General features: G+C 42.1%; 1 protein-coding gene across 4 annotated transcripts in view; it reads right to left on the minus strand.

Moving 5' to 3' along the window:
• Positions 1-9265: 9265 nt before the first annotated feature.
• LOC123746514 (Hormone receptor-like in 38) overlaps positions 9266-18709 on the minus strand; it is a 53192-nt gene continuing 43748 nt past the window's right edge. For 2 of the 4 annotated variants that reach the window (XM_045728040.2, XM_045728044.2), the window contains exons 3-5: positions 14944-16445; positions 14394-14572; positions 9266-14095 (exon numbers count right to left, since the gene is read on the minus strand). In XM_045728040.2, the coding sequence (XP_045583996.1) occupies positions 13839-14095; positions 14394-14572; positions 14944-16445 (1938 nt within the window). In that variant the 3' untranslated portion in view covers positions 9266-13838. Of the gene's footprint in view, positions 14096-14393; positions 14573-14943; positions 16446-16759; positions 17194-18709 lie in introns of those variants that run through there. The other 2 variants (XM_045728042.2, XM_045728041.2) reach the window with 2 other exon arrangements.

The following is an 18709-nucleotide window of genomic DNA, read 5'->3' on the forward strand; positions in this document are numbered from 1 at the left end:
ACCTGATAAAGTAGTGTTATTAAGCACCGAACCACTGAAGGTGATTAAGATGCTTTTACAAGCTCAGGTTATACAGTTACATCACATACATACATTGTATAATTGATACATATACATGGTCAATCTTGAGTACAAGTCCAATATATCATCAAGTGTTCCAGTACTCATATAGTAATTACAGAGTTCAGCATATCTTAGCCCAGGAGGGCGAAAGTCAGTCAATATTAGATATTCTACAAAATAATATTCAAGGGAATGCATGTTTTCTTTTTCACAAAGTTGAGGGACGCATGGTGGTTGGGGAGGGAACGCATGGAGTAGGATTGATAAAGATTAATGCCCGTGCCACCCAAAAGGTGGCACGGGCATTAATAGCCCGTAAGTGGTGGCCCCTTTTGAGCCATTACCAGTATCAAGAGCTGATACTGGAGATCTGTGGAGGTGCGACTGCACCCTGCGTGACGGGAGATGTCTGATGGAGTAGGGGAGGGTGGGGGAACGCATGGAGTAGGGGAGGGTGGGGGTGGATGACATCACCAGTGACCTAGTGCTGATATAATGCTTGGCGGCGCCAGCTGTCATTGTGTTAATGGCGTCAGTTGATTGTTGTTGGCAGACTACTTTAATACATAGCCGGTCGGCCGAGCGGACAGCACACTGGACTTGTGATCCTGTGGTCCCGGGCGCCGGCGAGAAACAATGGGCAGAGTTTCTTTCACCCTATGTCCCTGTTACCTAGCAGTAAAATAGGTACCTGGGTGTTAGTCAGCTGTTACGGGCTGCTTCCTGGGAGTGGAGGAAGGACCGGGCCGCGGGGACACTAAAAAGCCCCGAAATCATCTCAAGATAACCTCAAGATAGAAGATACAAATTATATGGAAATAGTAAATTAATTACTATCTCTCAAGCTAGATATATATAGGATGAACTATCAGTTTATCTTAGCGCATTAAACTAAGCTTTCTTAATATCTCCTTATAAAGAGGGCAAAGTAAGGCAGAACAGTTACATTTATAATATAAATGTAACTGTTATATAGAATATATAAATTCTATATCCTTTGTACATCGAATACGTTATTGAATACATCGAATACGTTATGGACATAACAAAGGGGATATTAATAGGGTATTAAAAGTATCAACACAAGACAGAACACGAAACAATGGGTATAAATTGGATAAGTTTAGATTTAGGAAAGACTTGAGTAAATACTGGTTCAGTAACAGGGTTGTTGATTTGTGGAACCAATTGCCACGTAACGTGGTGGAGATGGGGTCCCTCGATTGTTTCAAGCGCGGGTTGGACAAGTATATGAGTGGGATTGGATTATAAATAGGAGCTGCCTCGTATGGGCCAATAGGCCTTCTGCAGTTGCCTTTGTTCTTATGTTATCGAATACATCGAATGTGATTGCGCAAGTAATGTCGACAATAATTTTTAGCTGTACAATAGTGCGCATTTAGGTTCACTTAATTTATATTCTCGGCTAATACACAGGTCTTGGCTACACGCCACAGCTGACGACTACGTCACCAGGAGTCTGGTTTAGTTAATGTAAATTGGTCTGTGCTTCACAGCCTTCCCGGCTTGGTGCCTTCTTTTGATTCTTCTTTGATTCTTTCCTTCTTCTTTTGTTCACACCCTCTTCCCAAGGAAGCAGCCCGTAGCAGCTGTTTAACTCCCAGGTACCTATTTATACTTTACTTGATATTAAACTTTATTTACTTTAAATTGATATTAAAGCCTTAAGGCCAATCGACCTTTGGAAGGATATTAAGGTCACTACAATAGTTTACCAATAGGTATACATTAGGACTGAATGTTGTCCAGGAATAAATTAAACTAATTGTATATACAATGATTAGCAGATTTGGTTTGCTGCTGGGCCTAAGGCTTATCAGCTTCTCTACTGTTGTCAAGGTCACTCTCGCTGACAAGTCCTGAACATACATATACTTGTCTATTATAGTTATTTCATATACAATGTATATCTTAGTCCTAACCTATATATTTAGGAAAATTGTATAGTTAAACCTAGGTTTGGTTGCGTTGGTAATTATTTACAGTTACTGTAAATTGTAAATTCCAACCCGTCCTCAGGTCATGACGGTCTATTCATGCCCGTGCCACCTCTTGGGTGGCTTAATCTTCAGTCAATCACCTTCAGGCTATGTTCATTCCATCCAGCGTTCGACCCCTTCGAATTAATATTCAATAATTTTAAAATTTTATTCATTCAAAGGATGCATTTACCAAATATAAATGAATATTGCGATTCACACGTCATCAGTTGTGTAAAGAGATGGAATCATTTGATCAATGGGTCGAGGCAGAGTTGTGATGAAATGCTAACTAGCTTCGAGTGAGTTTATGGTTTATCAGAAACTTTTAGACCTGAATGCTTTACTTCCGCGGGTCAGATAAGTATGGCGTTAGCTATCGTTAGTGATGTGGGTGCTGTGAGGATAAGGTATTGAGGAAGTGAATCTAGATTTTTTTCAAACATTACAAAATGTGATCCCTTGCAGACGAATCGTCACAATAAGGTACAGCCACAAGATAACCAAACCACAATTCAGAAGATGGAGAAGCGACGACGTTTCGGTTCGTCCGGGACCTTAAGGTCATCACACGACTTGATAAATGGTCCTCCGTCTTCTAAGTTGTGGTTTTGTCATTAGTGATCTCTTGTTTTGCACACTTAATAAATATCATTACAGGCGAGAAGAGTCGTGGAAGGGTGCCAACGTGGTGCCGATTTTTAAGAGGGAAAAATAGAGCTAGACATATATGTGAATTTGAAAGGTATAAATAAGAGCTTCCTAACACGGACCAAGTGGCCAGTCTTTTGCAGTTTCTTTTTATTATAATGTTGAACTGAGCGGACACGTGAAATCCTTAGGAACATAGTAAAGGATTTAAGTAATTAAGGGCAAGGCACATTTTCGAAAAACAAATAATAAAGAAATAAAAAACCATGAAGTAATAAAGTCTTTATTTTGGCAAAATACTTTACAAGGAAACAAAAACTTTCAAGGTAAATTAAACCTGTTCTCCAATGCTTATATGTCAGGCAAAGGTATATACATTTTTTACACATTTACACATTTTTTTTACAATTTTAATACATACTTATAATCTGTATTTACATATACATAGCAAAATATGTATTTGTAGACGATGAGTCACAATAATGTTGACCAGACCACACACTAGAAAGTGAAGGGACAACGACGTTTCGGTCGGTCCTGGACCATTCTCAAGTTTTCAAGATTGCCTCTCAAGTCGATTGTCTCATTCTCACAATTAGACAATCAATCCCTTCACCTTCTAGTGTGTGGTCTGGTCAACATGTATTTGCATATTTTGGCAATGACAGGCACTGTAAAATTTCCCAAGGTCAATCTATCACTGGCACAGGGCGATCAGTGCTTCAGGTAGCCTTCTAAAAAGGTAATGAGAGATGGGATACCACAATTATCCTCGTCTTCGGAGTTCATTGTAGAATATCGATCGTCCGATGTTGGAAAGTGATGATAGGAGACCGATGTTGTTGACAGATCCAGTTCGTCCACAGAGACTGATGTTGACAGATCCAGTTCGTCCACAGAGACTGATGTTGACAGATCCAGTTCGTCCACAGAGACTGATGTTGACAGATCCAGTTCGTCCACAGAGACTGATGTTGACAGATCAAGCTCATCCACAGAGACTGATGTTGACAGATCAAGCTCATCAACAGAGACTGATGTTGACAGATCAAGCTCATCAACAGAGACTGATGTTGACAGGTCCGCCTCGTCTACGATGCCCGGTGGATGCCCCTCATTGTACTTGGAAGCTCTTTTGTACAAGTCATCCTTGTATGCCGACACTGTAGGATGAAGATTCTTGTATGCTGAAACTGTAGAATACAGATCATCCTCGTATGCCGAGATTGTATGATACAGATCATCCTTGTATGCCGAGGCTGTATGATACAGATTATCCTCGTATGCCGTGACTGTAGGATGCAGATCCTTGTATGCCGAGGCTGTAGGATGAATATTCTTGTATGCCGAGACTGTAGGAAGCAGATCATCATTGTATGCCGAGGCTGTATAATGCAGATCATCCTTGTATGCCGAGGCTGTATAATGCAGATCATCCTTGTATGCCATGACTGTAGGATACAGATCATCCTTATATGACGAGGCTGTAGGATGCAGATCATCCGTGTATGCCGAGGCTGTAGGATACAGGTACTGATCGTGTGGCGAGGCACTTGAAGTCATAGGGTCTTCAAGAGGCTGCGAGGAGGAAGTGTTGTAGGTAAATATTCCTCTCCAGTAGGCCAACGTGTCCTTCTCTTCCTCTAGTTGTACACGATTCCTGAGGCTCTTCACCAAGGTATACTGATACAGACTGGCATCGGGGTTCGTCGTGATTTCGTCAAGCTTGGCGTCGGAGAGTCTCAGAATATTATGTCGTTCCTCCCTCAGCCGGACGTTGCGAATGGAGAAGAAATTATCCATTATTTGTGTAACCTTGTCCATGGTTGTGGCTATACGACGGTAGTCTAGTATGGTGAGATTTTGTAAAGCGTTGGTAAAGTGAGGATAATTTATTGTTGTCAGTGTTTATATGCCGGTAATTGGCAATTCAGGCGTAGATGGTCAGGTGAAGGATGAGATAATATGATAATTACGGAAACTGCAGAAGGCCGATTGGCTCTTCAGAACTAGAAAATAGGAAAATTGTCTGGGAAATGCCTATAGAACATAACAATGAAGGTAACTAAATTAGAAGTTAGGTTCTCCAAGTTAGAAACTTGTCATATGAAGAAAGATTAACAAAGCTGACATTGCATTCACTGGAAAGGCGAAGAGTTAGGGGTGACATGATAGAGGTTTATAAGTGGATGAATGGACATAACAAAGGGGATATTTTGTTGACCAAACCACACACTAGAAAGTGAAGGGACGATGACGTTTCGACTTGAGAATGGTCCAGGACGGACCGAAACGTCGTCGTCCCTTCACTTTCTAGTATGTGGTTTGGTCGACATATTTCAGCCACGTTATTGTGGCTCCTCGTAAGCAAAGGGGGTATATTAATGCGGTATTAAAAGTATCAACACAAGACAGAATACGAAACAAAGGGTATAAATTGGATAAGTTTCGATTTAGGAAAGACATGGGTAAATATTGGTTCGGTAACAAGGTTGTTGATTTGTGGAACCAATTACCGCGTAACGTGGTGGAGGCAGGGTCTCTCGATTGTTTCAAGCGTGGGTTGGACATGCATGTGACTGGGATTGGGTGGTTATAGATAGGAGCTGCCTCGTATGGGCCAATATTCCTTCTGCAGTTACCTTTATTCTTATGTTATAAGAATCGAGGGACCCCCTCGATTATATATATATATAATATATATAATATATATATATATATATATATATATATATATATATATATATATATATATATATATATATATATATATATATATTATAATATAATATCTCTATTATATATATATCTGGTTTGGTCAACAGATGTTGACCATGTGGTTTGGTCAACATAATATGAACACGTTGTACTGAACGTGTTCAGTACAACGGTAAGAATATCTTGAGCTACCTCATCCCTTTATGTGTATTTATGCCTCAATAAACTTCAATTCATTTCAATTTCAATTCAATGTTTCTTGAGTAAAATACACAAGAAATATAACAAACCATTGCTGTAAAATTAAGCGGCACCAAACTGTATTGTATTATATGTAACATAGTTATATACAATACCTTATAAATGCTAGGAAAATGACATTAACAAAAACAAATAGTGACAACCATAGTTCATCCTAAAAAAAATACGTAGTTTTTCACAAAGGACAGTTTTCTGTAGTTGTAATAATTCGGCTTCGTTTTCTATAACTCTTCAAACTATGGACTATTGTATCTCATAGCATTTACAAATTAACCTCTACCATTTTTTTTTTTTGAGATATATACAAGAGTTGTTACATTCTTGTACAGCCACTAGTACGCGTAGCGTTTCGGGCAAGTCCTTAATCCTATGGTCCCTGGAATACGATCCCCTGCCGCGAAGAATCGTTTTTTCATCCAAGTACACATTTTACTGTTGCGTTAAACAGAGGCTACAGTTAAGGAATTGCGCCCAGTAAATCCTCCCCGGCCAGGATACGAACCCATGACATAGCGCTCGCGGAACGCCAGGCGAGTGTCTTACCACTACACCACGGAGACTGTAAATATTGATCAATCAATAAATATTGATTGATACAGCGCTTATTACAACTTAGTGAAGAAATCTTACACTGCATACAAACTTTGCTTTGTATTTTGACCTATATAACCAGGCATTTGTAATTTATGGCTGAGAATAATATCTGAATATAGCCTGTATGCCTATTAAGTAGGAACTATATATATAGCCTACTGGCTAGTGATCTGATTTTAGTTATTTTAGTCATTAGAACTTAAGAACATAAGAACAAGGTAACTGCAGAAGGCCTATTGGCCGATACGAGGCAGCTCCTATCTATAACCCACTCATATACTTGTCCAACCCGCGCTTGAAACAATCGAGGGACCCCACCTCCACCACGTTACGCGGCAATTGGTTCCACAAATCAACAACCCTGTTACTGAACCAGTATTTACCCAAGTCTTTCCTAAATCTAAACTTATCCAATTTATACCCATTGTTTCGTGTTCTGTCTTTTGTTGATATTTTTAATACCCTATTAATATCCCCCCTGTTATGTCCATTCATCCACTTGTAAACCTCTATCATGTCACCCTAACTCTTCGCCTTTCCAGTGAATGCAACTTAAGCTTTGTTAATCTTTTATACTGTACTACCAGGGACACTAAAGTAAATAGTACAAAATTTGACTTGTATTCTTCAAATTAAATCATGCTTGGGGGGGATAAACTTTGCGGGGTGACTGGTCTTTGTTCAGGGATGGTCATAGACGGGTCTGCTCCGTGTCAGTTCAGGAACAGGTCGGGGAGTTGGGGCTTTGCCTGAACTGTTACTCATTTCCAATCTTATTAAATACCAGACTCCACCTTTTTGGTAAGGAAATTCAAAAACATAATTTTGCAATGGTCAACAGTCAAGCGGATGGGTAATCTTGCCCTGCGTTGTCACTGGTGGGTGAGATGGAAGTGTTCTCTTGGCTCTGTAGACACAATGTCCCGTGCAATATCCGCAGCAATCTCAATTGGATAATAATGTTGATTATGGCTGAGACTGAGATGATCCTGAACCTAGAACAGAAACCCCAACACCTCCCAATAAAATATTACAAAACTATGCATAGTGAACACAAAAAAGAAGAAAGAATAATGACGGAAATAATCCGTAAAGGAGTAAAAAACAATACTCCTAACCAAAACATAGACCTGATCATATGCTATGAAACCAAGAAGACTTCCGACCTCCTCATTAAAAACAGCCCGAAGCCGACGGAGAACCCTCTACAGCAGTCAAGCGTTGTGTACATGTACACTTGCCCTCACGAAGGATGTAACCTTCAATCTAAGTACATAGGTATGACGTCGACCAAGCTGACGAGGCGTTTGACCTGTCATCTTCAATCTGGTGCCCCCAGAAATCACATGAGACAAGCCCATGACATCACCCTAACAAGAGAAATGCTGAATAAAAACACCTGTATAATAGACAGAACCCAAGATGTAAGAATATTACAAATTCTTGAAGCAATCCACATAAAAATAGAACAACCTACCATGAATACCCAAATTACGGAACTATTCACTCTACCCACCATGAGACTTAAGAACAAAACCAGAACGTGAAGATGCCTACATAGAAGACATCTGTCGAACCTGTCCATCTTTTCTCAGTCTTTGGCGGCTTTGTTTACAATTATTAAACAGTTAATGAGCTCCGAGGCACCAGGAGGCTGTTTATAACAATAACAACAGTTGACTGGCAAGTTTTCATGCTTGTAAACTGTTTAATAAATGTAACCAAAGCCGTCAAAGATTGAGGAAAGATGTACACGTTCGTAAGTACTTGCGTAACTGCTTTGTGAATCCGGGTCCAGGTCTCTTCCCAGGCAAGACGCATGCGCCTAGCGCCGAGAACCTAGCTCAGAAGGGATGTAGTCAGAAGGACTACATCCCTTCTGGAGATGTATCAATATACGAAAGTACTTAAGGAAATCACCGTTTCAATTTTTCATCCGTGGTCTGACACTCATATTTTTCATCACGTGTTAATTTTCGTGATTTACACACACACTTATATGTCGTACTTAGTAGCCAGAATGCACTTCTCAGCCTACTATGCAAGGCCCGATTTGCCTAATAGGCCGAGCGATTTTCTTTATTTTCAATAAATTGTTTCCAATTAGTTTGAATTATTTTTATTATATTACATTAAGAACATAAATTATTGACTTAATTTTGTTAGTTTAGGTTAGGTTAAGATAGGTTAGGTTAGGTAGGTTAGTTTAGGTTAGGTTAGGTTAGTTTAGGTTAGGTTAAGATAGGTTAGGTTAGGTAGGGTTGGTTAGGTTAGGTTAGGTTAGGTTGGTTAGGTTCAGTCATATATCTACATTAGTTTTAACTGAAGTTAAAAAAAAAATCACTCATACATAATGAAATGGATAGCTTTATCATTTAATAAGAAACAAATATTGAAAAATATATAAGTTTAGGAAAATTTTGCTTATTAGGCAAATCGGGCCTTGCATAGTAGGCCGAGTACGACGTTCTGGCTACTAGGTACATTATATATATAATATATATATATATATATATATATATATATATATATATATATATATATATATATATATATAATATAAGCACAAGATCTGATCATAGTCTTGTACTGTACTTTTTAGTTTAATATTGAATCATATTTTTTTACAGTTGTCTGACATATACATTGTGTTAATTTGAAATAAAAATTTGTTCACTAATTTTTATAACCGGTGTGAAATGTATAATTGTTATAATTATTTCTAAATATTATATTTTTCACTTTTCACTTATGAATACTATTTCCATTATTTGGCAGTATCTTTATTCTGTTATAATAAAGTCTTTATTAATGTTATCTTTTATGATTTAATTATTTTCGCAAATATTATTACAGACTTTAGGATTTTGCTTCATAGGCAGGTAAATGGGTTATAAATATTTGCCATAAATGGTAAATGGGTAAATTCAGACTTTACCTTACTTACCGCCATGTAGGAAAGGAATGAAACACAGGAAATTAGTTCTTTCATTTATATTATCTCAAAAAATAGGAAAAGTTGGAACAGCAGACGAGAGTCGCTTACAGGACCTGCTCAAAGGCTCCTTTTAAGACCTGCTCTGGGTCTGAAGAAACCTTTTTCAGTGGAGTCCTTCACAGGGCCTCCGAAAGGGGCTGTTCTAAAAGCCCTTCTCACGGGCGGGGAACATCTACAAAATGACTCTGATATCACAAATGTGGACAATCTGAAGGTAAGGGGGTAGAGGTGTTAAAAGGGGAGAAAGAATAGCAAGGTAAGGTAGTTATGAGGGGAAAAATACTAAGCCAGGATAGCACTTGGAAGGGGGAGATATGAGGACAAGGAGCTGGGATAAGATGGTGAAGGAAGCGCAGAGAAAAGGGAGAAGGGTGCAAGGGACCAGAGGAAGAATACAAGAGGCGAAGAATGGAAAAGGAATTGGAAATAAGAGGGGAACAAAAGAGCCAGAAAGGGATGGGTAGAGGGAATAGACATTGTACATGATGATGCAAAACAAGTAAGGGGTTCACCGAGTTCTGTTGTACACGCGTACTCTCCATGAACTTTCCCTTTTGTTTCATTCAAAAAACTTTTGTTTTATTCAAAAGTGCACTTGAAGTTGTTTTGCTGGTCCAGTGATTGTGAGATCAGCGACATTTTTTCTCTTTTATTTTGCTTAATTTATCCAAATCCATGAAAAAATAAGTTATACCTTTAAAACACTGGAGTGAGTATACCTTCCCTGGGAAGAAAGCCCTTAAGGTCAGGCAATATATCCAAAAGACATTTTCTGCATTGCAAGATGAATAACATAACTCATTTTATGACAACAAGAGAAATTTTATTCAACATGTAGGCTTTAACAATCATGTGAACACTTATACACTCAATGATTCTTTATGACTCGATACACACACAAAAAAGGATAAAAAAAAATTAAAAAAAAAGGGGTTTCCCCATTTATATTCTGATATGACGTCATTAAGACACTTGGACCATTCAGACGCGAACATTGTAGTATACATAGTCACTCACTTGGGCTGAAAATCCTTCCATATCTCTAAGGATACTCAACCTTATTGAATATTCGGGGATTATTATATTCACACCCAACTAGAAACCAATGTAAACAAACACACGCTGCCACCAATACAGCGAACGTAGCACAAAAACATTGCGGTGAAAATAATTTTTGTTTTAAATCTCTTAAGATAATTTGACCACTTGCGAGTCAGTATTTACAATCAATATCGAGGTTGGACAGAAAAATAAATTACTTTCCTCACATACATATGATCTGAAGACAATGATGAGGCTCACAGCGACAGGACCATGTATGTATGTGTTAAGCAGCTCCAACTAGGATTACTCTCTCTCTCTCTATATATATATATATATATTATACTATTATTCTTAAAAACAGATGGTAACCCACAGATAAGGCTAGAAAAGGTTTTGCATGACTGGTAACATTGTCGGTATAAGCACAGACCAGCTTTAGTTCTCACCGAGGGGGACATAACATCGCGTTCATTGCCTGTTTCTGAGACTTCGCATTTCAATGATAACTTAAATCAGATTCCTTTGCAAATTACGTGTTCTTTTACATTTAAAGACACTATTTATCTCAGTCGGCAGAGGGTGGCTGGTCTGTGCAAATGCCATAGTCACTGTAACAACCTGTACGGGGTTTCATATATATATTATTTGCTATGTAATATATATATATATATGTATGTATAGAACAAAAATAACTCTATAAGCGGACGTCACAAAGGTGAAGCCAGGTAGAGACGACAGTAACAAATATGGATACTAGCACAGGATCGCTACAGTGACACGAGGACAACCGCAATTGACAGGCAAGAGAGAAATGATTGACCACCTCCCGCCTTTGTTATGTTGCTGGACCTCCCGTGCAACTTGACGATAGATTTATCATCTGATGGATGTTGGCTAAACCATCAAATTTAACACAAAAAATAAGAATAATTCTGTCATTAACATTGACAAGTATGATCAATGACTTTTAAAAGACAGTGACATAGTTTTTCATTCGGGTGGGGTCAGTAGCCTTTAGGATATGCGGGAGTGTGACCTTCTCTCTTCCAAGTTATTGCTACGGAGAAGCTCAAGGCAAAAAAATATATACTATGCACACAGTAACAGATGACCTAGGCACCGTTCCACGAACACTCTTCTAATAAAATTGTCATGGGTAGCAGACCTTATCATTCCTTCTGGTCAAGACTTCACCACATCATAAACAAACACAGGTACGTACAAAGGACGACATTGGCCGTGCTTCGTACATTCATTACAGGCCATCTGTATGTGTGTGTGTGTTTTGGTGTATGTATGTGTGTGTATATGTATATGTGCATTAGTGTGCATCACACACTAATGATGAAACATTCAAATGTTACAACAGACGTAAATTAGGTATAAACTGAATAATAGCTCTTGGATTGTCATTCAAAAACAATTACACAACAAGAGACCACATTGGCCACCAATATCTTTGGAATTCCGTTCTTGCTTGGGGAAACATTACCCTTTCTTTGGACATGCAAATAGGTATCGTTTCCAACAGCGTTTAGTCGTGCGGTTGGGGGAGGGATAAAGACGTTTTGGAATCATACATATGGCTTAATCTCGTACTGTTGTTCTATGGAAACTAATGATGGGAGTGAACGTAAGATCAAAACTTAGGGAGAGAAGGATTCCGACCCATCTCCCGGCCGTCCACACTGTCTGTGTCTTCCTTGCACTCAGAGCGGGCAGCTGGGAGCAGCTACGTTGGGCCAGGTTCCTCCATCCCGCAAGATGGATTGGATTTAGTGGACGTGACGTTGAAGAAATTGTAAACACTGAATATATGACACGAAATGACACGTAATACTGACTAAAACATAAAAGGCAAAACAGTGACCAGACAACGTTAAAAATTGAGACACCATACAGGTTTGCAGCCATAACGACAATAGTCTCTTCAGCTGGCTTACAGACGGGCGCCGCGCTCAGGCTACAGGTACTCAAAACTTCCACAGTAAAAATTAGTTCTAGCAGCACATTTTTGAGGGGGGGGGGGATGAGAGGCCTTCACACCCTTCCATGTAACTCCCAGCTAGACCAAAAAAGCGTTAGTAAGTTGGGTACTCTAGAATATTATCACCGGGGCAAGACAGTCAACGACACAGATCAGCATAGAAAATAAACTTGGCAACCTTCACCCCTAAAGAGGATTTCATATTCGACTTGACGAAGACGTCTGGACCTCTTCCTGAAGAGGAGCGGCAAAGTTTTACCTCTGAGGTTGCCGATGAAAAGGGCAGTCCGAGTAACCGTGTAGACGGTCTACTAACTAAATGCACTCTATAACTATCGTCTAGTTTCCTGTTAGGATGCTAGCGGCAGCACCATAAACATTAGAACTAATGAGTTGTACGCGGGATTTCCAGTATAAAAAATATCAATCCATGAGACCCCTAATCATATATTTATATATATATATATTACATTCCATACAAACTTGCAACAGAGACCACGTGACTAAGGAGCATTGAGGAGACAAGACAGCTCACTGGAGCCCAAGGATTTGGGAGGTTTGGCTGCCATGTCAGTCACATCGCTCCCACAAGCCAAGGAACTCGTTCATTACCGATTCTTTGTCGTATATGTTGTTATTACTGCTCACGGTTGCTAGGACTGGACCTTGTCATGGTGCGTATCCTACAAGTACCTGTATAATACGCCTTGTTGCGACTCAACGAGCGTAAATCAGTATTTATCTACAGGGTTTTGTACAGTTACCTATGCACAAGGTAAGGCCGAAAATATTATATTTCAGACTATCCTAGGTTTGACTTAAAAGTAATTACAAAAATACGTAATGAAGCTTTACTGAGCTCAAAGTATAAACAATATTCTCATTACTCTTCCTTCAAAATCTTTTTATATTTTCCATTAAATCACAGAATGACTAGTTTGTCGAGGCATTATGCCGAAGTGACAAGTCTAACACACGCACCACAGAGCACCTTCATACTCGCTTAGTGCTTCTTGGCTCTCATCCAACCACCTTATTCCGATTATTAAAAAATAACATTGCTTTTTTATACTTTTTTAGTAAAAGTCTGTAAACGAACTATGTGTGTGTGTGCATGTGACCATTATGTGCATCATTATGTGCGCGCGCTACAAAACACAATGCACTTTTATGCAGGCTCAACGAGGCTTATTCGTCGAGGGAGAGACAGAAGGGGAGGAAGTCGTCTTTTCCTGGCTGAGGTCTCTTGCTGAGGAACACCCTTAACAATAGGGGTGGATTTGGTATAATGGGCGTGGGCAGTAGTAGTGGCTGCTGCTCCTAGTGGAGGGATACGAGGTTCTGGGGGGCAGGGCCTGGCACCACTGATGTACCACCACTCTCTCCTGAACGAGGGCCACGGCTTAAGGAGAACCGTGGCCCAACATCTTCATCTGAAGGTCAACCACGGAGGTGTAGTGATGGGTAGGAAGCTGGGTGAGCCCATGGCAGTAAGGTAAAGTCTCAGAAGTTTCCTGTTAATTCAGAAGGGAAGGCTAGAGACGAACATATTCTCTATGAGTTGAGGGGCAGGGACCAGGTCTTCCAACTTGAGGTAGAAGATCCGCTGTAGGCCCTGAACAGAGAGGGACCGCAGCTCGGGTAGTTTGCCGAGAATGCGTGAGAAATAGTGGGGCTTCTTCTGTGCCTCCGCATTGTAGGTGACGTGATCTCTCAAGGAGCTGATAATCTTCATTTGTAGCTGTTCCACTTTCTTGGTATCCTTAAGTCCGTGTCTCTCTGTTGGAGTAAGTAATGTCAGTGATTCTATTGGCTTGATAGGGTGAAATACACAACTGAGAATACAAAAGATACATATACTAAATAAACACAAGATACCAACTGACGGAAAGCTATAATACTGTGCTACTCAAATTGTATACACATATATAACGCTGTGCGTATTAGTGGCTTTAGGCATGGTATGTACTAGCTCTATCTAGGAATCCAACATTCTGTTTGTAACTCATTTTGAATGCATGTACTATTACCTGAATAAACATTATCATAAGCTTATAATAAATGCTGCTATTAATACCTGTAATGATTGTGAGTGCTGAGAGACAGGCAAATGCAGATATGTCGAGATCCATTGCTTTCAGCGAGGCGGAGAAGTCGAGAATACCTTGTAGCCACTCCCCAAAAGAGCGGTCACACTGAGACCTGTGCAGTACTCTGCCACTGTCGAACACAAACTTGGTGTCTTCGGGGTTGTTTCTGAAGAAAGAACAATTCAATATTAGGATCACCATGTTCTGAAAATCTAATTATATGTGAAATATTCATGTTATTATATATTTTGAGAACTAAACCGTTCATCAGATGAGACGACGACGACGACGTTTCGGCCCGTCCTGGACTATTATCAAGTCGATAGTGGTCCAGACGGACCGAAACGTCGTCGTCTCATCTTCTGGTATGAGGTTTAGTTTTCATATCTTCAAATCTCATTATTGACTCATCGTCTGTTTAATATATATTATCATTATGAGATATTCTTCAATAAATATATTAGAAGAAATATTAAAGTGATTACTGCATTTAGAAATATAGAGAAACGGAAAGATTGAGGAAAGGTAACTACTTACACAAGTCTATAAGCAACTCTTAAAACAAAGAGTTCGAGAGATGCCGACTGGAACAGAAGATCCTGGTCTTCGCGGGCCAAGTCATGGTAGCCTGGAATTTTCTCTGCAAAGTGTCGGATGATCTCAATGCTAGAGGTGAGTAATGAGTAGAATTGCTGTATTCTTTCTGCCTCCGTGGAGGGCGACTCGGCACCATTGGAAGGTTCTCTGTACTGTGAATAGTCGAGGTTGGAGACATCCGGAGTGGTGTCGACATGTGCCCTTACTAAAGCCGTGATCAGTGAGACAGGCGGTGACGGGGGGGACTCCTGTGGGCTCTTGGGCTTACTAGGTAGACGACCTCGCCGACCTTTCAGGCTGTCAGTCCTGACTACTTCCTTCACCATGCCGACGACCAGACATTTCTGAAAACGGCAGAACTGACACCGATTTCTACGTCGCTTGTCAACAGGACAATTCTTGTCGGCAAGGCACACATACTTGGCATTTTTCTGGACGGTACGTTTAAAGAATCCTTTGCAGCCTTCACAGGTCCGAACACCGTAATGTTGGCAGGCAGCAGTGTCTCCACACACGGCGCACAGTTGTGCTGGTGACTGTGGCTTCTGCTCCGAAACTTGGCGGCCAGCACTCATAGGAGGAGCATGCAGCCGCATTAGACCAGGGTCAATATGTTCTCCGGGTCCCTTGCGGCCAAGGAAAGACATGGGCGGGGTGCTGGAAGTGGAAGGTACTCCCATTTCAGTGTAGTGGTGAGATGTGGAAGGTCGTAGGTATTGCTCGGGGTGGAGAGGCTGAAGAGGATCATAGGTAGGGGCAGAGGGATAAAACTCCCCACTGAAGGTCTTGGTGGGACCACTGTAGGCGTGGCTGACAGGCACGGAGGGACTTGGGTATGGTGCCGGCCGAGCGTACACCTGTGGAGCGTGAGCGTACGCCTCAAAAGACGCTGTTGGCTGCTGCTGTTGCTGTTGCTGCTGCTGAGGAAGTTGTGCCTGTTGCTGCTGTAACTGTGCTTGTTGTTGCTGTTGGGTAGCCTGGGCGAACGCCTGATGAGCTGGTGGAGGTTGTGGGTATTCTATAGGCCTACCCTCATCGGTTTTAAATGTGAAAACTTCAGCAGAGCCCAACGGTCTGTACCGTGGAGAATAGGTTTCCTGAAAGCTAGGAAGAGCCGCGGCTGCAGCTGCTGACGATGACAAGGGCGTGGAGGCTGCATGACCAGGAGAACCTGGGGGCGGAGTTCCAGATGGCGGATGAGTGATGACAGGTTTCAGATCTTCCAGGGGCGGCGCTGACAGCAGATACTCGGCCTGGAAGACTTCACTAAAGGGGCCCTCGCTACCGCCTTCACCATAGCTGGGAGCCGGTGTCGCTGTGAATGCAGTTCCTAATTTAAATTCATCACTGGTCGTCCCGCTGAGAGAGTCGTCGCCGAAGGAAGATGTGAGGCCGTATGATGCTGATAATGCCTCAGCCACACTAGGGTGGAGGAGCGACTGCTGTGGAGAAGAGATAAATGTATATTAGTAGTGAGTTGAGGACAAACTTCGCAGTATCCTACACAGATCATGCTGAAACATGCATTGACATCGAGAGAAAAAGAGAAGAGAATACAGAGGGGGGTGCGAGCAAGAGCAGACATCAGCATACTAATATGCAGCGGCAGCATTAGCAGCAGCAGCAGCTGTCATGCAGTGTGCGGTTGCGGCATGAGAAAACCTCAGCAGCCACGGGTGGAACTCGCGGGCGCTGTGGCTGGTCGCCACCTACACTGTGCCGTAGGACAGTGGGTGTGGGCGTGGGTGGTGCGTACCGGCTCTGGCGACGCGGCATCGCTGCTGGTTCCTGCTGGTGGTTCCGGCGCCTCGCACGTGACCAGCGAGGCGAGCGAGGTGGGCACCTCACTGGTCAGCAGGACGGGCGTGACGGTGATGGGCGTGGTCGTGGGCGGCATGGTTGAGACCACCACCAGGGCTTGGGTGGTGGTGGTGGCGATGCTGAGGTTGACGGGGAGGAGTGTGGCTAGCGAGTGTGGCGGCGAGGGCGACCTGCTGGGCGGTTTGTCCTCCATGGTGTGGCCGCGGTAGTCCAGTTCTCGCCCCATCAGTGCTGGCCTACTCCTGCTCAGCCACACCCACGTCACTGTTAAGGATGGGTGGGTGGCGATGGGCGTGGCGGCGGCGGTGGGCGGGGAGTGACAGGCCCGTGCCACGCCCACAGTCTACGCCTCGCGATAACAGCTGGCTCAACACACCGCTGCGCCGCCCCACTTCAAAAGGATTATTGACACATGTTGTGGACAGTGATTAGCGAATGATCCAATATATAGCTTTAATGTATCAAATTTTACCTTTCTCGAGGCAGTCGTAATAACTACTATTATGAGAAAAATAACTTGCTTTAATTTAAACAAAAAATGACATTGTTAAAAAAATAAAGGATCATAAATTGCTTAAAAATTTTGTATTGATTTATCCAAAAAATGTACTCTTGAAACTTGTTGATAATATTAGAATTAATAATCATACTTCTCTCAATATTTTCCACTGAAAGTCAATTGGCACGAAAAGTGAACTATGGGCAGAGCAGCGAAGTGGGTATAGTGCCCTCAGGTGCGTACAGGGGGCCCCGGGGGGCCCCCACCCTTGCTGGTGCTGCCGGGGGCGCCGACCCTGTCTCACCCACACACCACCCACGCCGCCCCCCCTCTCTCTCTCTCTCTCTCTCTCTCTCTCTCTCTCTCTCTCTCTCTCTCTCTCTCTCTCTCTCTCTCTCTCTCTCTCTCTCTCTCTCTGTCTGCCTAGGCTTACGCTGCTAGTGTCACTTTCTCTGTCTCTGTCTGTCTGTGTGTGTGTGTCTCTCTCTCTCCCTCCCCTCTCTCTCTCTCTCTCTCTCCCTCCCCCCTCTCTCTCTCTCTCTCTCCCTCCCCCTCTCTCTCTCTCTCTCTCTCTCTCATTCATGTATCCTCAGATGTATTTGATCTCATTATGCATGCCTTTAAGAGTTTCTTCTCGAGTTTAACGCTTTGGTAATGAGCCAAAATGTCATCAGAAAATTCTAGCACTTGGTATCTCTGTCTTATCTGTCTCTGTCTGTCTGTATCTGTCTGTCTGTCTGTCTGTCTGTCTGTCTGTCTGTCTGTCTGTCTGTCTGTCTGTCTGTCTGTCTGTATCTGTTTGTCTGTATCTGTCTCTGTCTGTCTGTCTGTCTGTCTCTGTATCTGTCTCTGTATCTGTCTCTGTATCTGTCTCTGTCTCTGTCTCTGTATCTGTCTGTCTGTCTGTCTCTCTCTCTCTCTCTCTCTCTCTCTCTCTCTCTCTCTCTCTCTCTCTCTCTCTCTCTCTCTCTCTCTCTCTCTCTCTCTCTCTCTCTCTCTTAAGCCATCTATTCTGTCCCCTCTGTATCCTCACGGCGTCTGCTGCATCAGTAGGCCTATAACTCAAGGCATAACAGGATGAGCCAAGCATGCAAGTGGCATAATGATAGCAGAGGACAGAGGGACGAGGAAAGGTGATGGGGATATATGAAGCATAGGAAGCAGAAACTGGCAACCAAAATAGTGGTACCAATGACATGGAAAAAAAATTCATTGAATGTCACAGGTGGTAGCCTTTGGTGGTTGGTTTGTTTGCAGCGGTGATAGTGGTGGTAGTGGTGATGGTGGTGGTCAGGGTACTGCTAACTAGAGAGGACTGGCAAGCAGAGAATAACGCAACCAAAATAGATAAATAGGGAGTGAGAGGTGGTGATGGTTGGGGAAGTG

The sequence above is a fragment of the Procambarus clarkii genome, chromosome 90 (assembly GCF_040958095.1).
Source record: "Procambarus clarkii isolate CNS0578487 chromosome 90, FALCON_Pclarkii_2.0, whole genome shotgun sequence".
In the NCBI taxonomy this organism is placed as follows: domain Eukaryota; kingdom Metazoa; phylum Arthropoda; class Malacostraca; order Decapoda; family Cambaridae; genus Procambarus; species Procambarus clarkii.